This window comes from Chiloscyllium punctatum, chromosome 3 (assembly GCF_047496795.1).
Source record: "Chiloscyllium punctatum isolate Juve2018m chromosome 3, sChiPun1.3, whole genome shotgun sequence".
Classification (NCBI taxonomy): domain Eukaryota; kingdom Metazoa; phylum Chordata; class Chondrichthyes; order Orectolobiformes; family Hemiscylliidae; genus Chiloscyllium; species Chiloscyllium punctatum.
In genome coordinates, this window is record NC_092741.1 from 152,252,463 (window position 1) to 152,275,049 (window position 22,587).

General features: G+C 41.0%; 1 protein-coding gene across 5 annotated transcripts in view; it reads left to right on the plus strand.

The window, feature by feature from the left end:
* Positions 1 to 4,041, plus strand: part of hs1bp3 (HCLS1 binding protein 3) — a 68,891-nt gene extending 64,850 nt beyond the window's left edge. For all 5 annotated transcript variants that reach the window (XM_072562424.1, XM_072562434.1, XM_072562429.1 and 2 more), the window contains exon 7: positions 784 to 4,041. In XM_072562424.1, the coding sequence (XP_072418525.1) occupies positions 784 to 1,075 (292 nt within the window). In that variant the 3' untranslated portion in view covers positions 1,076 to 4,041. The remainder of the gene's footprint in view (positions 1 to 783) is intronic.
* Positions 4,042 to 22,587: the final 18,546 nt, after the last annotated feature.

Sequence of the window (22,587 nt, forward strand, 5' to 3'; positions counted from 1 at the left end):
CCCAGACCCATTCCCCTATATTTACCCCTTCACTTAACACTACGGGCAATTTAGCATGGCCAATTCACCTGACCTGCATATTTTTGGACTGTGGGAGGAAACCGGAGCACCCAGAGGAAACCCACGCAGACATAGGGCGAATGTGCAAACTCCACACAGTCAGTTGCCAAATGCGGGAATTGAACCCAGGTCTCTGGCGCTGTGAGGCAGCAGTGCTAACCACTGTGCCACCGTACCGCCTCAGAAACAAATTATTAAAGTACATTAACAGATTTTTTAATGCTTCACTTCTTTGAGAATACACTGCCTACATATGACTTCTATTTAGAATCTGGGATCAGTAATTCAAAACTTGGAAGCACCAATTTTTAAAAAAGAAATACGAGATTTGAATTACTGATTTCTGTGGGATATCTGTTTCCTGCGCTCATTGAAACACTCAATGGCAAATGCAGTGCACTCCAGTACGAATTTTAAAAACTGAAATATTTTTAGAGCAAAATCATTGCTTTTTTGAGGCCATATTCCGACCAATAGCTATATACCCAGCTGGAGCTTACCTGCCCCCAGTCACCACTGCTATTCTCACTGCACCATTTAGAAGTCCCTTCAGCACCACTGAGCTCTCTGCCAGTCAGATTGAGACTGATTTTCCTTGATAGGATAGGGAGAGGGGACAATCGGCCACCTGCTTCACACTCCAACATGTAACATGTTTAAAAAACAAAATACATCCATCTATCAAATAATTGATCATGTTGTTCTTGTGCTGTTCATTTTTAGGGTTGAAGATGACTTGGAGAAGTTATTGAAGCTAAGTTCCAGCAATAAAGCCAAACCAAGTGTGCCCGCCAAACCAAGTGTGCCCGCCAAACCAAGTGTGCCCGCCAAACCAAGTGTGCCCGCCAAACCAAGTGTGCCCAAAAAGACAGCATTGTCATCTGAAATGAGGAGCAATCCCGCAACAGAACACCGTTCCTTTAAAAACGCGGCAGCTGACATGGATGAACTGGATATTTTGAAATACATTCAAGAGAATGAGAAATTGAATAGTGACTCATTTGATCTCTTTTGAACAGACTCTCCAGCAATATCTCCACAAATGCTTTAAGTAGTAACCTCTGTGACCTACCAGCAATTCATCGTACGGTCCAATTGCACTCATGGATGGAAGAGACAATTAAAATAGCCACTTTTATGTTTCTGAGGCAAAGAAACAACATATTCAAGTTGCTGGAACTTCTGAATTAGAAAATAAGAAAAAACATTCAAGTTACTGAAATATCTGAATTAGAAAATCCCTGCCCACGGTTAAGTGAAAATTAAGAAATTAAATCAGTGAAAATTAATCAGAAAATTAGCAGCAAGATAGTTACAGTTTTTGATTCTCTCCCATCCAAGGTCATGGTAGCCAGGTAGATGCATTGCCCTATATATGTAGTGAGAATCGGTTTATCAGGATTGTAAATCTCAAAGAAGAAAACTGTGACATACACCAATGATTCATGAACAAAATATTTGAACTATCAAGTCATGCCTTTCTTTATTTGTTCTTACAAGAAAGTAATTCCTGGTGGCATATAGCCTTACAAATTAAGGCCTTATGGAAATTCAAAAATAAAGGCCTTGAAAAATATCCGTGCCTCTTGGCATTACTATCAGTTCTAAGTGTCAGTTTGCAGTATTCACTAACAATTGGGTATTGAATTCCTCCATCTACAATTGTTTATGTCAAGGTCAGAAATGTTAGCTTTCAAATGTATATATCTGTCTGTTGTTGAGAAGCTGTGGCTCAGACATTGCTTTGATCTTCAGACTCCAGTCTGTTCTTTCAGTTCAATAAATGATGTAATGCAGCAGGTAGTGGCCACATTAAAATATAGGAGCAACATTGGGAATGAAAACCAGGTGGGACTGGGAAGATGCTTGCCTTTGGATCATATACAAGTATCCCTGTTTTGTCCAGAAACTGCAATATTTATTGTAAAGATAGCTTTCTCTCTGGCATAATTGAAACAACAGGGAAGTTCTTCCGAGTGTATGAGGTAATATAAAATATAGGAAATGTAAAGCAGCAATTTTTCCATTCTATTTAACTGCTAAATGTACAGTATTTTTTGAGAGGTTTTAAAAGGAATGTCAAAGAGCTTTTGAATTAAAACTTGTATTAGAATGTGAGGGTTAACTTGATCAATATGCCTATGGAGTATAATAAAGCATCTTACACACATCAATGTAAATAGGCAAATTACATGCTTCCTGCTGGTTTTGCAGACTTTAGAGTGGAATAGGTTCTGGTTTTGCTTCAAGTCTGTAATGAGTCACCTGGTCTTTGCCACCTTTGGGAAATCGAGCGGATGTTTAATTGTTCTTGATGACTCCTTTCTTGCTTGCAACCCATTCTCTCTCTCTCACTCACTCACTCTCACTCACTCTCACTCACTCTCACTCACTCACTCACTCACTCACTCACTCACTCACTCACTCACTCACTCACTCACTCACTCACTCACACACACTCATTCTCATACACCCAATGTCACCAATTCAACCCTTGCATCTTTTCTCCCAAAGTGTATTGCAATGTTGCATGCACGGATGTAAAATTGAGGGATGACTGGAGTTGCAACTGAGTAGGGACTCAATTTTCATGGAGTCAAAATATGATTCAGATATAAAAAGCTTTTCTTAATCTTTTTATGTTCTTACTGGCTGAATTGGTTTCCAAATTCTTGCATATCATTTAAACTTTGCTTATGTAAAGGATATTCATTTAGTTGTTGTAGTAGTCAGACATGATAATGCTAAGTCCTTGTCAAAAGATTTGGAAGATGCTTAAAAAAAAGGATGTGCTATCCAAGCTGTTGTTTACAAAACTACTGATTTCAACAATCAAACGTTACTCAACCAGTGCATACTTGCTGGACATCAGGGTGACGAATATAGTGAGAGAAAATGTAGTCACACTTGTTTTTTTTTCTGATGTGATGATTTCTGTGCTTTTCCACAAGCTCATTAATAGGCAATGGACTATGTATCCACAGTGAAAGATACTTTGTGCACCTTACCCAGAGCCAAGCCTTATGTGAGAGTGGACAGGGAGTGTAGAAAGTCATTTTAAATCCGTATATCCTGCTGTTTTATCTCCCAGCCTAAACAGGAGGTGCGTTGATGATTGACTGTCTGCCTCCAACCACAGGCAGCCGGGAAACTGCGGGGTAATTGCAGCAGTGTCAGAAAGACCGCTGAAGTAAAATGACCAGTTTTGTTCAGGTGGGCGGCTAGAAAGTGCTTTGGTAACTTTCACTTTCCAGTCACCTTCCAATCTTCGCATATCTATTGACCACGTGATTGTAGCAAGTGTTCATGTTTCCTTAGATTATGAATGAACAGAAAGGTTTGTGAGGAGTTTCTCCTTCATGTAAGATTAAGCACCTGTCATCTAGTTGGATGATGTGGAGTAGGGTGCCTCTGCATCGATGTTGATGTAGTTAATTCCACTGCAGCACTTGGAAATTGTGGTGAATGTGACTGAAAATCTAATGTATTTTTGTAAAATTAAACTTTGCATCACCTAAAAAAACAATGGTGCTCTATCCTGATGAAATAAGAATAGGGCAAAAAGAATTAAGTATTGTGTTTATTGTCATCATTGACTGTTATAGCCCTTATTAAGAAATTTAAGTTGATATGAAACTATCAAAAACACTCAGTAGACTTTGTTTCATTTGCTATTAACTGGATTTTGGACATGTACAAATTTGAGAAGGGTACACTTCTTAAATTGGTATTATTGTGGTATAATTATACATTATCCTTTGGGAAAATTAATGAGTAATTGATTGGAGATTATCTTTGTATTAGCATTTTTCAAGCTATTTTCCTATCTGTTTTTTCTACTGTCTGTACTGGTCTAAGCTTTCTAAACAAGTTTTTCAAGACTAATCTAAGTTTATATTCTGTTAACAGTAATTTGGGGCAACCAAAATGCATTAACGTTAGCAAGATCTATTATAAAAAAGAGACCAGTCCACAATAAACTTTGCCATTAAGAGAACTCTGTCTACACGTCTTCATTTCAAAGTGACAAGAAGCATTGTTTGCCAGATGTGAAGTTTGTTTATAAAGCTACAAGCATGTCTGTGATATTCCAGTGCTGCTGTAGCCTACAGAGGAACATTTATTGTCTTTGATCAACTTGGGTCAGTTTACTACTTTGATGGAAACACAGACTACCACCCACTGATCTCTCCCAATAACTGGCTGGAACATTCACCTGACTGGTTTTTCAATGAAGACTGAATAAGATTTTCAGATGACTCTATACTTGATAGGGTTTCATTTAGCAGGTGCCAATGCACACCTGAACAAGCGCATCTCCCTAATGCCAAATCTGGCACTTAGCTTCCTTATGCACACCCCACCTCCAATGATAGGAATCACATATAGATAGCTGGTACCTGCTGGAGGCAGGTTTGTCTCCTCTCTCTTAATGCACCAACATTACAACCAATCCTAAATAAAACTAGGGAGCAAAACAATCAAGTACTTGCTTGATAAAGGTTGGGCACATTTTATATCCCTACAAGAAAGCGGAAGTAATTTGGAAATAATTGGTACCTGTCATTTTGCCTTGGGCTTCACCAGCATCACAATATTCTGAGGGATGGCTGGCTGGCCCGCTGGATTGCAATGCAGAGTGATGCCAACAGTATGGGTTCAATTTCCACACTGACAAGGTTACTGTGAAGAAGTGCCCTCTTCAACATCTCCACTCACTTGAGGCAAGGTGACCCTCAGATTAAATCACCTAATGCGACAGCAGCCCTATGGTTTGAGAGGACTATGGTGACTTGTGATATTCCAGCAACATAATATCGACTAAAATATAATTTTGGTGGAGTGAATTATTTAACCAACACTGAAGCATCATTGGTCAGCAGAGTTTTGCTTCACACCCGAGAGAATCTGGTGTCTGTAAATTGCTAGCTCCTTGCTTAAAAACTAAAGCAGCTTTGGAACTGCTGAGCTTTGAGGCAATGCGAGGATGTGGGTGATAAAGATTATTTTCAGTAAAACGCAATGGAACCTTTGTGTTTGTTAGAAAAACAGAACTTTGCAATAGCATATTAATGGCTTATTGTGTATGCACCTATTTCTAAGTAACGTAACTGTTGACTATGCCCAGAAATCATCTCCAAACTCAACAATGCAATTCTTTGATAATACTATTGTGTAGAGATAAATTGGTGCTAGTAACTCACTGTATGATTCTTGGTCTCTGGCGTCACTTGTTTATTAAATAACAGGATATAGCTGTCTCATGCAGCCTTCCAGACTGTAAAGAGCAGTGAAAAGTCATTGTTCTGTTCAGGAAATCAGGCGCCTATGAACTATAGTGTGATGTGAGTGCCACCCAGAAAACTTGCTCTTCAAACTCAGTATGTTTTTGAAGACTTTAAATAAGTAGGAAGGCTAAATATGTGAATAACTACAAATGTGTCAATCTCCACTAGAATATTGTAAGTATTGAATCTAATAACATGTTTGCATTAGATTAAAGAATTAGAATCTAGGATAACATTACTACTTTTTTGATGTTTGGAGATTTAGTCTGCCTTCTTGCTCCTCTTCATTGACTTTTCACCAAGTTTAGTTTTTAATGTGCCTCTCCATAATGAATCAACAATTTAAAATGAAAATCAAGCAAATTATGTATGAAAAGGTTGAGCTGCTATCCCATGCAATGAAAAGGAAAACTACCTCCACTGTTTCTAATCAAAAATTATGTCAGAGTCTTAGAGATGTACAGCATGGAAACAGACCCTTCAGTCCAACTCATCCATGCCAACCAGATATTCTAACCTAAACTAGTCCCATTTGCCAGCACTTGGCCTATATCCTTCTAAATCCTTCCTATTCATATACCCATCCAGATGCCTTTTAATATTATAATTGTACCAGCCTTCACCACTTCCTCTGACAGCTCATTCCATACATGCACCACTCTTTTCGTGAAAAAGTTGCCCCTTAGGCCCCTTTTAAACTTCTCCCCCCTCACCCTAAACCTATACCCCTCTAGTTCTAGAACACCCCACCCCAGGGAAAAGACCTTGTCTATTTGCCCTGTTCATCCCCCTCATGATTTTATAAACCTCTATAAGGTCAGCCCTCAGCCTCCAAGTCTCCAGGGAAAACAGTCCCAGCCTATCTAGCCCCTCCCCTATAGCTCAAATCCGCTGACCCTGGCGACATCCTTGTAAATCCTTTGAGTCCTTTCAAGTTTCACAACAACAGCCTTCCTACAGGAGGGAGACCAGAATTGCACACAATATTCCAAAAGTGGCCTAACCAACGTCCTGTACAGTTGCAATATGACCTCCCAACTCCTTCATCAGATTTTGTGAAAATGCACATTTATCAAAGTGTAAACTTTTTGCACAAGTTTTATTTTTCTTGGATTACAAGTCTGAGATGGAAATTTGGAGTGACTATTATTTTCAAATTTTCTTTTGAAATCATAGTCCTGCAGTCTCCGATTTCATAGCAGGGTCCTGCTTTGAGTGGTACTTGGATCTACCACTGTGAGCACATCCCATCAAGTACGCCAGAAAATGTGCTGTGCATTTCAATCTATACCTGTACTGAATTTTTCTTGAAAATGTTGGCATGTCCAAAGATAGACCCAGCTGTTACACTTGATTGAGTATCAGAGCAGTGAGATGCAAACACACCAGTAATGTGGTATTAGATCAATGGGATAGTTTAACAAATGAAATAGAATGTAGCTGCTTAGTGCAACTAACCATATCATAATTTCTCCAGAGACCTTTGCTGTTCACTTTCTGCAGATTTCTCCTTGTCTCTCTCAAAAGACAATATATGTTCAGGCTTCTAATTTAAACTGAAGTTAAATTGTACTGTCCATGTTGCAAAAAATTGTCACCTTCACTGTCTTCTGACTGTTACAGTCTCAGTAAATTGCAAAATAAATACCAATGGTTGCAAAAGAAACATATTTTGTCCAATCATGGTGGGCATTGACATGTAAATATTTCCAGTTTCCACACATTCGTATTGTTCATCCTACTGGATCATGTTTTTTTTTCATATGCTGCATTAATTTCATGTTAAGCTAGTGTTCTGTAAAAAAACTGGTGCATTAGAAAGACACAACATGAGTGGGAATATTGATACCAGCTTTAAATCTAGAACTCATCAGTGCAAGATTTTAAAAATAAACTTATTTGTGTGATGTGGGTGTTGCTGGTTAGACCAGTGTTTGTCGTCTATCCCTAATAATTGCTCAGAGGATAATTCCTGCTGACTAGCCGAAGAAATAGGGTTTTCTCCCCATGTGTATCTCTAAGCTATATTTACAATGTAGCTCCTTACAGCAGCATTGGCATCCATTCAAATAACTCCAGTTGTAATGGTCTTCTGTTCAACATTTTGGCAAGATAGTACAGGTGTGGAAACCCTGGTCCTGATAGAGATTCCGCATTCCATCACTAATGCAATGCAGTGTGATCCCTGCATGGTGTTTCATTCCCATCTGCAGATTTTCTTTCTCCATCTGAATTGTGCTTCATGTTGAGCTTGCATGCAATAAATTCGCAACACGTTTTGACACTTCCTGAGGTATGAAACGTGAAATTAAGTGATCGATAACAGCTAGACTTGGTAAAAGCAAGCTTGTCAAAATAATAAACCTTTATTATTGCAAACAGCTAAATGGAAACTCACTTGTTACTCCATACATCTACAAATCATTCCTAATCAAATTAATTCCATGTCACTGCATTCTTTCTTTCTGTTTTGTTCATTCACAGAGTGTGGATGTCTCTGGCTAGACAGCATTTATTGCCAATCCCTAATTACCCAGAGGGTAATTGAGGGTTATCCAAATTGTTGTGGTTTGGAGTCACATGTAGGCCAGACCAGGTAAGGATGGCATTTTCCTTCCCTAAAGGACATCAGTGAAACAAATGGGTATTTCCCAACACTTGACAATGGATTCATGATAATCATTAGACTCTTAATGCCAGATTTAAAAAAAAATTGAATTAGTGTTCCAGTATCTGCTGTGGTAAGATTTGAACCTAGGTCCCCAGAACATTACCTAAGTGACTGGATTAATTGGTCTAGCAATAACAGTACTGTCCCATCACCATCCCCATATATTTTAATACATTATTTATGTGTTACAGACCACTCAATGTTGAAACACTGGCAGCAGTCACACTAACAGCTATGAAAAGTGATAGTAGAGTTTCCAATGTTCTTTCCATCAGATGGCTGATCAGGATTTCTCCAGCCTTGACCTGTTCCCATTAACATCTTGCAAGAATTTGCTGCTTAATATTCAGCCTGTTTAACTGTATTGTGAACATAATTTCTTTGCCCATCACATTCTGGTTGGAGAAGCAGAAACACTCAATATCCTACTGCAAGGTCTCCCCATTCACTTTTAGGCATTAGTAACAGCCTATCCATTTAATTTCATCATGATAGTATACAACTTTAATTTTCCACAAATGGAAACATTATCATTCTGTCTTCTCTATTAAGACCTTCCAAAATTTGAAAGACCTCAAAGTTACTCCCTCTTTTTGCTCAGGAGAAAAGAGACTTAGCCTATTTGTTTTTATCAATTTTTTAATGTCTCTAGCATTGCAGTAATATTTTTAGAATCATGCAGACAGTATACCATGTGTGGTCAAACCAAGGATTTATATAGATTTACTTCATAATTTTCTCTCGTGGGACAATCGAGAACTAAAGGGTCGAAGTTAAAAATAAAAGAACATCCATTGAAAATAGAAATGAGGAATTTTTTTTTATATAAAGGATTGAGAGTCTTTGAAATTCCTTTCCTCAAAAGGCAGTGAATTGAATTTATTGTCAGGTGTACTGAGGCACAGTGAAAAGCTTTGTCTTGCGAGCAATACAGGCAGATCACAGAGTTAAGTAGCATAGATAGTAAATAACAGGTAAACAATGGCAAAAACACAGGTACAGGTGAATGTTAAGAGTTTGAGAGTCCATTCAGTATTCTAACAACAGTCGGGTAGAAACTGTTATGAAACCGGCTGGTGTGTGTGTTCAGGTTTCTGTACCCTCTCTCTGGTAGAAGTTATAGAAAAACATTGCTAGGGTGGGATGTATCTTTGAGAATGCTGGCGGCCTTTCCTTGACAGCGGGCCTGGTAGATGGATTCTATAGATGGGAGGTTGGTCTTTGTGATTGTCTGGGCTGAGTTCACCACTCTCTGTAACTGTCTCCAATCTTGAATGGTATAGTTGCCATACCAGATAGTGATACATCCAGACAGAATGCTCTCGGGCGCATCTGTAAAAGTTGGCCGTCATGCCAAATTTCCTTAGCTCCCAGAGGAAGAAGAGATGTTTTTAACCAGTGTGCCCATATGAAGAGTCCAAGAAAGTTTGTTGTTGATGACCACACCCAGGACCTTGACATTCTCCACTCATTTCACCGCTGTGCTGCAAATGTGTCGGAGGAGGGAGGCATGAGTGACATTCTGCCGAAAGTCAATAATGAGTTCCTTGATTTTGCCGGCATTGAGAGCTAGGTTGTTCTTGGTGCACTATTTTTCCAAGTCTTTCATCTTCCATCTGTAGTCTGTTTCATTGCCATCTGAGATTCGACCAACTGTAGTGGTGTCATCAGCGAACTTGTAAATGGCATTAGTCTGGTATTTGCCAAAGCAGTTATGGATATACAGTGAGTACAGTCGGGAGCTGATTATGAGGGTTAGTGATGATGAAATTTTGACTCCAATCTTTACTGATTGTGCACTGTGGGTCAGGAAACAGAGGATCTGGTTGCAGAGAATGGGGCTTAGTCGGAGATCGCGAAGTTTAGTAATCAGCCTCAAGGGGATAATAGTGCTGAAGGCTGAACTGTAGTCATTGAATAGGATTCTTATGCAGCTGTTCTTGGTGTCAAGATGTTCTAGGGAGGAGTGAAGGCCAACTGATGTGGCATCTGACGTGGATCTGTTGGTCCGATAGGCAAATTAGAGTGGGTTAAGAGTAGTGGGGAGGCTGGAGTTGATAAATGCTATGACCAGCCTTTCAAAGCATTTCCTGACCACTGAAGTTAGGGCCACTGGACGGTATTAATTGAGACATGTTGCATGAGCCTTCTTAGGCACAGGGATGATGTTGGCCCTGTTGAAACAGGCAGGGACAGTGGCCTGCTGCGGGGAGAGGGTGAAGATGTCCAAGAAGACCTCTGCCAGTTGATCTGTGCATGCTCTTAGTGCACTGCCTGACATTCAGTCTGGTCCCATCGCTTTCCTTGGATTCACACGAAGGAAAACTGTTCTGACCTCTGATGCAGTGACTGTTGGGATAGGTGAATGCAGTGAATGTAGAATCTTTTAAATATTTTTACGATAGAGGTAGACAGATTCTTGATGACCAAGGGGCTGAAAGATAATCAGGGGTCTGTAGAAGTGTAGTGATCAGATTGAGATCAGATCAGTGATGATCTTATTGAATGGTGGATCAGGCTCGAAGGGCCAAATGACCCATGTTCAAATGTTCTCCATCTCTCAATTTGATTCTTCTGAAAAGTGAACTTCAGTGCATGGTTTTAATGGCCTTGTTTGCCTGCGATACTATTGTTAGTGATTTGTGTGTTTGTATCCTCAGTTCTGTTTGTTCTTGGAATCTGGTTAGGTTCTTATTTTCTAAGTAACAAGATATATTTTTTTCTCGCTAAGATGTGATGCTTTAAAGATATTTGCCAGGGACCAATTACATTCCCATTCTACAAGTTTATTACCACTCTTTGCTGGTGCAGATTTGGAATTGCTTGCAATCCCTCTCAATATTGACTACTCTCCCTTATTTGATGTTATTCACAAATTTGCAAATTGTCTTTGTAATTCCAGTCTAGATCATTCATATTAATGTTATATCACAGTGGTCTCAACACTGATCTTTTTTTCATTTTCTACCACCTGCCTCTCTTGGGTAACTACCCTGTAGTGTTACTCTGTTCTCTGTTCTTCAGTCAGTTGGTTAATCCAGCTATTATTAGAATCTCTGCCTTCACAACTACATGTGGTAAAACATTCCATGTGCTAAGATCCTTTTGTTTTGTGGAGTTAAAAATCTTCCGATGTCTCCTTTTGACCTCCACCAAAACGAAAACAAATCACTTCCTCCCGAAGTCTCAATTTTGAGATGTTATGTTAAATTCCTCCTTGGCTGAGATTAGCTAATGGTTTGGAGCATGAAATCGGAACTAAAATCAGGGTGAATTTTTCTGGTCCCATGATTGAGGGTTGGCAGGCAATGGAGCTGGGTAAACAGGAGAAGCAGAGTGGGATGATTTCTGACATTTGAGAGTTTCTCCAGGACAGACTGGGAATTGGATCAGCTACCCGGTATGCAGGTAGGGCAGCAATTAGGCTGATTAGGGCCTCTGGACCTGTGCCAGGTTAGATAGCCATCAGAGCTGATGGCTCCGTGACTCATTGACAGGGTTGCAATGTGTATGATTCAAGTTTTGGTCAAGCTGGACCCAGCAAACAGAATTTCCCTCCATCTCAATGGATCTGTCGATCCTATCTTCTATAAACGTAGGGAAGGATTCTGGGTAATCCAAGATGGAGGACGGGAAAATTTTTTGGCTGTAACAGCTGCTCCTTTTTTGAGGTATTTTAGGTGCTGGAGGTGATTTTCTCGAAATACAGGAGCAGCAATTACTGTTTGATATGCTGCTGCATTGTTTTGGAACTTTGGCAAAAAAAATCAAAACAACAGCAGTTTTAAAAGGGAGAAGGAAGCACATGGTGAGGACAGTGCAGGAGAGAGAGAAAGAACCTGCACAGTTACCGCCTTTGCTGTTTTGTATTCATGTATTGCTGGACATCAGAGTGTGTCTGGGAAAATTAACAAACAGTGAAATTCACAACTAATCTTGGAGGAACCTGTTTGGGCAAAGTTCACAGCACAGAATCAGATAAGTTAATCGTTGTTTTAAGTGTGTCCAACAGAAAAGCTGAAGTAGTGAGTAGAGTGGGTTCATTCTTGATTACATGTTTTCGGAGATATGTCTCTTGATTAAACTTAAAAGATAAGCCATAACAATTAATTTAACCTGGGGCAGTGTTTTGTAGAGGAATAAGGCGGTGTTATTTCCTGGGTCTGTAGATTGTGAAGGAGCAAAAATGGCCTTTAGTACAGTGACATGTACTTCTTGTCAGATGTGGGAGTTTAAAGAGGGGGTTACTGCAGATTATATCTGCCATAAATGCTGTTGGATGCGAATCTTATCAGATTGAATGGATTGGTTGGAGAGACAGATAGAAGCAATGAGGAATTTGCAACAACAACAGTATGTGATGGATGGCAGTTATAGGAAGGGGGGAAGTCTCAGATACAGTCACATAGATGGGTTACCTTCAGGAAGGGTAAGAGAGGTAGGCGCCTAGCGCATGAGTCTTTTGTGGATATACCCATTTCAAACAGGTATGCAGTTTTGGAAAAGGTAGGGGGTGATGGATTCTCAAGGGAACATAGCATAAACAGCCAAGTTTCTGGTATTGAGACTGGCTCTAATGCAACAAGGTGTACGTCTGCTTCCAAGAGATCAATTGTGTTAGGGGATTCTGTAGTCCGAGGTACAAACAGACATTTCTGTGGCCAGCAGAGAAAAAGCAGAATGGTGTGTTGCTTTCCCAGTGCCAGGATCAAGGATGTCTCAGAGAAGGTGCAGAATGTTCTCACGGGGAGAGGGGCCAGCAATAGGTCATTGTCAACATTGGAACCAACGACATAGGAAGGGAAAAGGTTGAGATTCTGAAGGGAGATTACAGAGTGTTTGGCAGAAATTTTAAAAAGGAGGTCCTCGAGAGTAGTAATATCTGGATTACTCCTGGTGCTACAGCTAGTGAGGGCAGGGATAAGAGGATAGAGCAGATGAATGCATGGCTGAGGAGCTGGTGTATGGGAGAAGGATTCACATTTTTGGATCATTGGAATCTTTTTTGGGGTAGAAGTGACCTATACAAGAAGGACAGATTGCACTTAAATTGGAAGGGGACTAATATACTGGCAGGGAAATTTGCTAGAACTGCTCAGGAGGATTTAAACTAGTAAGGTGGGGGCATGGGACCCAGGGAGATATTGAGGAAAGAGATCAATTAGAGACTGGTACAGCTGAGAACAGAAGCGAGTCAAACAGTCAGGGCAGGCAGGGACAAGGTAGGACTAATAAATTAAACTACATTTATTTCAATGTAAGGGACCTAACAGGGAAGGCAGATGAATTCAGGGTATGGTTAGGAACATGGGACTGGGATATCATAGCAATTACAGAAACGTGGCTCAGGGATGGGCAGGACTGGCAGCTTAGTGTTCCAGGACACAAATGCTACAGGAAGGATAGAAAGGGAGGCAAGAGAGGAGGGGGAGTGACATTTTTGATAAGGGATAGCATTACAACTGTGCTGAGGGAGGATATTCCCGGAAATACATCCAGGGAGGTTATTTGGGTGGAACTGAGAAATAAGAAAGGGATGATAACCTTATTGGGATTGTATTATAGACCCCCAATAGTCAGAGGGAAATTGAGAAACAAACTTGTAAGGAGATCTCAGCTATCTGTAAGAATAATAAGGTGGTTGTGGTAGGGTATTTTAACTTTCCAAACATAGACTGGGACTGCCATAGTGTTAAAGGTTTAGATGGAGAAGAATTTAAGTGTGCACAAGAAGGATTTCTTAAACTTGACCTACTCTTGGGAAATAAGGCAGGGCATCATTGGGGTGCACTTTTGGGCCAGCGACCATAATTTTATTAGATTTTAAATAGTGATGGAAAAGGATAGACCAGATCTAAAAGTTGAAATTCTAAATTGAAGATAGGCCAATTTTTACGGTATTAGGCAAGAACTTTCGAAAGCTGACTGGGGGCAGATGTTTGCAGGTAAAGGGACGGCTGGAACATGGGAAGCCTGTTTAAGAAGGGTGGTAAGGACAAGCCAGGGAACTATAGACCAGTGAGCGTGATCTTGGTGGTGCGCAAGTTGTTGGAGGGAATCATGAGGGACTGGATGCACATGTATTTGGAAAGACAAGGTAGGGATCGTCAACATGGCTTTGTGTGTGGGAAATCATGTCTCACAAGCTTGATTGAGTTTTTTTGATGAAGTAACGAAGAGGATTGATGAGGGCAGAGTGGTAGATGTGATCTATATGGACTTCAGGAAGGCATTTGACAAGGTTCCCCATGGGAGACTGATTAGCAAGGTTAGATCTCATGGAATACAGGGAGAACTAGCCATTTGGATACAGAACTGGCTCAAAGGGAGAAGACAGAGGATAGTGCTGAAGGGTTGTTTTTCAGACTGGAGACCTGTGACCAGTGAAATGCCACAAGGATTGGTCATAGAGTCATAGAGTCATAGAGATGTACAGCATGGAAACAGACCCTTCGGTCTAACCCCTCCATGCCGACTCGATATCCCAACCCAATCTAGTCCCACCTGCCAGCAACCGGCCCATATCCCTCCAAACTCTTCCTATTCATATACACATCCAAATGCCTCTTAAATGTTGCAATTATACCAGCCTCCACCACATCCTCTGGCAGCTCATTCCATATACGTACCACATTCTGCGTGAAAAAATTGCCCCTGAGGTCCCATGGAAAAGACTTTGTCGATTTATCCTATCCATCCTTTACTTTTTGTCATTTACATAAATGATTTGGATGAGAGCATAAGAAGTACAGTTAGTAAGTTTGCAGATGACACCAAAACTGGAGGTGTAGTGGACAGCAAAGAGGGTTACCTCAGATTATAACAGGATCTTGACCAAATGGGCCAAGGGCTGAGAAGTGGCAGATGGTGTTTAATTCAGATAAATGTGAGGTGCTGCATTTTGGGAAAGTAAATCTTAGCAGGACTTATACACTTAATGGTAAGGTCCTAGGGAGTGTTGCAGAACAAAGGGACCTTGGAGTGCAGGTTCATAGCTCCTTGAAAGTGGAGTCACAGGTAGATAGGAAAGTGAAGACGGTGTTTGATATGCTTTCTTTTATTGGTCAGAGCATTGAGTACAGGAGTTGGGAGGTCATGTTGTGGCTGTACAGGACATTGGTTAGGCCACTGTTGGAATATTGCGTGCAATTCTGGTCTCCTTCCTATCGGAAAGATGTTGTGAAATTTGAAAGGGTTCAGAAAAGATTTACAAGGATGTTGCCAGGGTTGGAGGATTTGAGCTACAGGGAGAGGCTGAAAAGGCTGGGACTGTTTTCCCGGAGCGTTGAAGGCTGAGGGGTGACCTTATAGTGGTTTACAAAATTATGAGGGTCATGGATAGGGTAATTAGGCAAAGGTTTTTTCCCTGGGGTCAGGTAGTCCAGAACTAGAGGGCATAGGTTTAGGGTGAGAGGGGAAAGATATAAAAGAGACCTAAGGGGCAACTTTTTCATGCAGAGGGTGGTACGTGTATGGAATGAGCTGCCAGAGGAAGTGTTGGAGGATGGTACAATTGCAACATTTAAGAGGCATTTGGATGGGTATATGAATAGGAAGAGTTTGGAGGGATATGGGCTGGGTGCTGGTAGGTGGGACTAGACTGGGTTAGGATATCTGGTTGGCATAGACGGGTTGGACCGAAGGGTCTGTTTCCATGCTGTACATCTCTATGACTCTAGGAGCAGAATAGGCCATTTGACCTTTTGAACAAGCTCTGCCATTCAATAGGACCACAGCTGATCATCAAGCTTAATACTGTACATTGCCCTTCCCCAACACAGTCGGTTTTGTTATAACATGTGCTTCTTCAGCACAAATTTGCTTTAATGCGATCGAAGAATTTACACGGTTATTTGTAGAACATGAATTTTCATTACCTGTATTCACAATAATGCAATTCTGGCGCCATTAATTTAAATGGCACTGCTATTGCAGGATTTTCTTATAACGTGAGATCGCACATGAACGGAACTATCATGTTCTATCAGAACCGACTGTATTCCTTGACTCCTTTAGCCACAAGAGCTATATCTACCTCCTCCTTGAAAGCACAATGTTGTGGCCATGACCACTTTCTGTGGTAGTGCATTCCACAGGCTCACCACTCTCTGGGTGAAGAAATTTCTCATCTCAATCCTGACATGTTTACCTCTTATCCTTAAACTATAGCCCGTGGTTCTGGACTCCCCCACTATTGGCAACATCCTTCTTGCATCTAACTTGTGTGGTCCTGTTAGAATTTAATGCGTTTCTGTGAGATCCTCACCCCCGCCTCCCCAATTCTTCTAAACTCCATTGAATACAATCCTGACCAATGCCATCTCTCCCAATATGTTTGTCTTGCCATCCCAAGATTCGGTTTAGTTAACCTTCAGTGCACTCCCTCTAAAGCGAGAACGTCCTTTGTCAGATAAGGAGACCAAGACTACACATAATATTCCAGGTATGGCCTCCCCAATGCCCTGTGTAATTGCCATGATGTGGAGGTGCTGGTGTTGGACGGGGGTGGACAAAGTTAAAAATCTCACAACACCTGTAACCCATTCTAAAAGATTAAAAACTGGATGTTAGTTTGCTCACTGAGCTGGAAGGTTCATTTTCAGATGTTTCGTCCCCATGCTAGGTATCTTCATCAGTGAAGCACTGGTGCTAGTGACCTGCTTTCTATTTATGTGTTTAGATTTCCTTGGGTTAGTGATGTCAGTTCCTGTGGTGATGTCATTTCCTGTTCTTTTTCTCAGCGGGTGGTAAATGGGGTCCAAGTTCGATTTGTTGACAGAGTTCTGGTTGGAATGCCATGCTTCTGGGAATTCTCTTGCAAGCCAAACAGAGACATGCACGTGAATTCCTAGATGTTACTTAGTATGGGGATAAAACGTCTGAAAATTAACCTTCCAGCTCAGTGAGCAAACTTGCATTCAGAACCTCAACCTGAGCTACAAATCTTCTCAAAGCTCACTAAATGAAAGACTTAACAGCAATCTAGGTTTGTTCAATATATTGCATCAGTTGTATCACACTATGATGTTTTAATACAAATTCTTGTCCGATGGTCCTACTCAACTAGCTACCTGACGAAGAAGCAGTACTCCGAAAGCTTGTTGGACTATAACCTGGTGTTGGGTGATATTTAACTGTATAATTGCAGCAATCTTCTCGCTATGAAGGCTAACATATAGGTTGTTTATTTCTTCACTGGTGTATGGGCCAGTGACGATGTCTCCTTTCTAACATGTTCTTATGGTGCACCACTTGCCTCAGCAATACCTACCTCTCCCAATGTACTGAGTCTCTAGAGGTGCTGGTCTATAATTGAATTGTAAACATCAAGGATGGCAAACACGGAGATGACTACTTAGGAAATTGCTTCCTCGAAGAATGCTGGTCCAGTCCCTCAGTCAGTAATTGTAGGTGTAGAAACCTACTTTCTCCATTGTCAGGGTGCCAAAAGCAACTGAGAAATCCAGCCCCTTATTTCAGGTCTGCTGATCAGAAATAGATTGTCCTTATCTAGTAGATCACTGTGAAAGAGGAGGCTTGTGATGATGATGATGGATTTCGAAGTGCTATGTTCTGATTGACTACAAACTACTAATGCAGAAACAAATAATGTAAGTGAAAGTGTGTTAATTTACTGTTAAGCATAGCAGATCGCAGCTATGCGTCTCCTGCAACCCACAGTCTGGTCCTGTTTTACAGGTGTTAGACAGGTTTGTAAGGAACCTCCAACGAAAACAGAAATTGCTGGAGAAACTCAGTAAGTTTGTCAGCATCTTTGGAGAGAAAGCAGAGGTAAATATTTTGGGCCCAATGACCACCTTCAGAACTTTTCAGTGCGTAAATTGTGCTTGGAGGACTAATTGGATTGGAGGTTTTTAAAAGTTTTTTTTTCATTGAAAATAATTATTTTAACTGTATTTTAATGAGAGGAGATATAATGTAATATTACTGTGCTTTCACGTTAAAGATCACTGATTCAATTAACATCTAAATGGTTTACTTAACAAGGTATCAATCCATTTGAAAAGCATCTTTCCAAAGCTGAACCACTGTTCTATCGCTGTACACTGTGAATAATTATCTGATGTCTTGTGTTTGTATTATCATTTGAAATTTTTTATTATTTCTCCTTGATGTATCCTAATGCAGCGATATCCTGACAAGCGATTGTTCATTACCCACAATCCTGTCTTCTTTCTGTTTCCTCAGAAGGCAATAGTGAACCAGTGTTTGGCCCAAGTATTTTGGCTCTTCAAGACCAACAATTTAATCATAGTGAACTTTGGAAGCTTAAGGTGAGGAATGAAAGTTGAATGTCTCAGGATGGGAGCAGAGTTATGAATACATTTGACATCATCTTATCACTTTATGTCTTCAACAACATTTCAGTTGTCTCTGCAGGTTCTTGAATAAACTTTATTTTTGCTTACAGATGTTTTGAGCCAAGAAAAAATATTGTTCACAATCCCATCTTTTAGATGAGATGTATCAAGATTCTATAGCATTATTTGCCCTGAAACAACACCATGTGCCAATGTATTAATCATTGACTTTGTTGCTGTTGGTGTTCAAAATTGTAGCCATATTTGCTTACAAAACAGTAAGGGTCCATGAATTAAAGAAGTGATATAAGAAAATGTATTACTACAGGAGCATATTTTTAAGGTGAGAGGAGAGAGATTTGAAAAGGACATGAGGAGCTTTTTTTTTAAAACACAGAGGGTGGTTGGCATGTGGAATGAAGTTCCTGAGGAAGTGATGGATGTGGGTACAATTACAACATATAAAAGACATTTGGATAAGTACATGGATAGGAAAGGTTTGGAGGGATATGGGTCAAACAGAGGCAAATGGGACTAGTTTAACTTGTGAATTGCCAGGGAACGATAGACTGGTGAGCCTGATGTTGGTGGTAGGCATGTTGTTGGAGGAATCCTGAGGGACAGGATGTACATGTATTCAGAAAGGCAAGGATTGATTAGGAATAGGAGAAAGTGAGGACTGCAGATGCTGGGGATCAGAGCTTAAAAATGTGTTGCTGGAAAAGCGCAGCAGGTTACACAGCATCAAAGGAGAAGGGCTTATGCCCAAAACGTCGATTCTCCTTCTCCTTTGATTAGGAATAGTCAACTTGGCTTTGTACGTGGGAAATCATGTCTCTCAAACTTGACTGAGCTTTTTGGAGAAGTAACAAAGAGGATTGATGAGGGCAGAGCAGTGGACATGATCTATTTGGACTTCACTAAGGCGTTTGACAAGGTTCCCATGAGAGACTGGTTAGCAAGGTTAGATCTCACGGATACAGGGAGAACTAGTCATTTCAATACAGAACTGACTCAAAGGTAGAAGATAGAGGGTGGTGTGGAGGGTTGTTTTTCAGACTGGAGGGCTGTGACCAGTGGAGTGCCACAAGGATCGGTGTTGGGTCCACTACTTTTTGTCATTTATATAAATGATTTGGATGTGAGCATAAGAGATGTAGTTAGTAAGTTTGCAGATAACACCAAAATTGGAGGTGTAGTGGATAGCAAAGAAGGTTACCTCAGATTACAATGGGATCTTGGTCAAATGGACCAAAGGGCTGAGAAGTGGCAGATGAAGTTTAATTTAGATAAATGTGAGGTGCTGCATTTTGGGAAAGCAAATCTTAGCAGGACTTATACACTTAACATTACATTACAGTGTGGAAACAGGCCCTTCAGCCCAACAAGTCCACACCGACCCGCCGAAGCTCAACCCAGCCAGACCCATTCCCCTACATTTACACCTTAACCTAACACTACGGGCAATTTAACATGGACAATTCACCTAACCTGCACATTTTTGGACTGTGGGAGGAAACCCATGCAGACATGGGGAGAATGTGCAAACTCCTCACAGTCAGTCACCTGAGGCAGGAATTGAAGCCGGGTCTCTGGCGTTGTGAGGCAGCAGTGCTAACCACTGTGCCACCGTGATTTAACAGTAAGGTCCTAGGGAGTGTTGCTGAATAAAGAGACCTTGGAGTACAGGTTCATAGTTCCTTGAAAGTGGAGTCGCAGGTAGATAGGATAGTGAAGAAGATGTTTGTTATGTTTTCTTTTATTGGTCAGAGTATTGAGTCCAGGAGTTGCGAGGTCATGTTGCGGCTCTGCAGGACATTGGCTAGACTATTATTGGAATATGCATGCAATTCTGTTCTCCTTCCTATCGGAAGGATGTTGTGAAATTTGAAAGGGTTCAGAAAAGATTTACAAAGATGTTGCCAGGGTTGGAAGACTTGAGCTATCGGGAGAGGTTGAATAGGGTGGGGCTGTTTTTCCTAGACCATCGGAGGCTGAGGGGTGACTTTATAGAGGTTTATAAAATCATGAGGAGGATGGATACGATAAATAGACAAAGTCTCTTCCCTGGGGCATCCAGAATTAGCGGGCATAGGTTTATGGTGGGAGGGGAAAGAGCTATGTCAAGGGGAAACTTTTTCATGCAGAGGGTGGTGTGTGTATGGAATGAGCTGCCAGAGGAAGTGGTGGAGGCTGGTACAATTGCAGCATTTAAAAGGCACCTGGATGGGTATATGAATAAAAAGGGTTTGGAGGGATATAGGCCAAGTGCTGGCAAATGGGACTAGATTGGGTTGAGATATCTGATCAGCATGGATGGGTTGGACCGAAGGGTCTGTTTCTGTGCTGTACATCTCTATGACTGTGTGATTATGTGCAGCATGAACTGATTGGACCGAGGGATCTGTTTCCATGCTGTATGACTCTATTTAATATGTGTGCATCTAACCAGAAACATGATTTAATGAATGATTTTTGTGTTTTGGTTAATAACTATCTGCCTTTATCTTTGCTGTGTGGAAGGGCCTGCATTGCACTGTTATGTTCTGTGTTCTATGATATTGACTGGGATTAGTTCATCTAGGGTTCCTGCATCTGATGAAACCAAATAAAATTAGTGTGGCCTCCTTTGAAAGAAATTGTCTATAGGCAAAGAAGAAATCCCAAGCCAGTAACTTGTCTGAAACTTGTGGGACCCTCTGTGCAGTCTGCTGGTTGCAAATTGGCCTGAGACACCAATATACCTGACAATACCCCACAAATACTGGAGACGATGCATGATATTATGCTGGCCTCAAAGGAGAGCAAGATTGAAAAATAAGGTGAATGTTTGACAAACAAATGGGAGGAATTTTCCTCTCCCTGGTGTGGCTTAGGCATGGCAAAAAAAAAATGGTTGGGGAAAAATATGGCAACAATGGGGGGAGGGGGAAGAAAAATCACCATTTCATCATTAATTACATTTTCTTCTTGAAATGGCGACTCAGTGTCTCCCCAAAGAGTGGTGACCTTATCTCCAAGAAGTTGTATCTCCTTAATAGCTGAATCTGCCTTATTTACTTAAGCTATACAAAGGTCCTGTTTCTTGATGGAAGGAAGTTTTTAAAAATTTGTTCTTGGGATTTAGGCATTTCTGGTTAGGCCAGCATTTGTTGCCCATCCCTAATTGCCCCACAGGTAGTTAGGAGTCAATTAGATTGCTGTGGGCCCGGAGTCCCAGGTAGGCCATAGATTGATTAGATCGCTTTCAATCCCTAAAGGGCCTTTGTGAACCAGATGGGTCTTTACCACAATCAGCTCTTGTTACATGACTATCGTTAACCTGGACTAAAGTATTGGCCTTTTAGTTGAATTCAAATTTCATCAATGTCATAGTGGGATTTGAACCATATCTCCAGATAATGAACCTGGAGTATTAATCTCGTAGCATTACCCCCATAGCTTCATCTCCACATCATTTGGCTTACTTGCAGACTTTTACTCCCCCAATATTGTGAGAAAACTTTGGTTCTGCAGTAAACATTTGGATAAGGTTAAGCTCTTCAAAATTCCTTCTGAAGATTATGATATTGACTTCTTTGTGAAGCTTCCACGATATTGCGTTGGAGCAAGGCATGAGGTATCATTACAATAGACTTGAGGGCTCTGACATCATGCAGTAAAATGGTGTTCTTTTTCGGATCTTACCCCACTATTTAACTGTCCACATGGACATGGATAGTATGGTTGGTGTCCTGTGCCATTGCTCCAAATCTGAAGACAATGTCAAAGGAAAGAGCAAATTGTCACAAGACCCGTAGAGTGCAGCGGCTGCTACTCTGCTACCAATGGGAGAAGCAGCAGGTGTGGTTCCTTGAAAGAGCTGGATGAGAATTAGATAGTCCTGCATTGACATCTCATTGTCATTTTCTGTAATTCTCTGAAAGACAGTGTAGGTGCTGGCAAAGGACAGAGCTGAAAATGTGTTGCTGGAAAAGTGCAGCAGGTCAGCCAGCATCCAAGGAGCAGGAGAATCGACGTTTCGGGCATGAGCCCTTCTTCAGGAATGAGGAAAGTGTCACGGGTTGCATCTGAACTGGAAGGGGATCAATGTCCTGGGTGGAAGTTTTGCACGAGTAGTTCGAGAGGGTTTAAACTAGTATGGCAGGGGGGTGGGAAACTGAGATGTATACCGGAGGTGAGAGTTGATGCAGATGAGGCAATAGCAAGAGGTAGACCAGCTCGTGGGAAGAATTTTCCTGGGAAG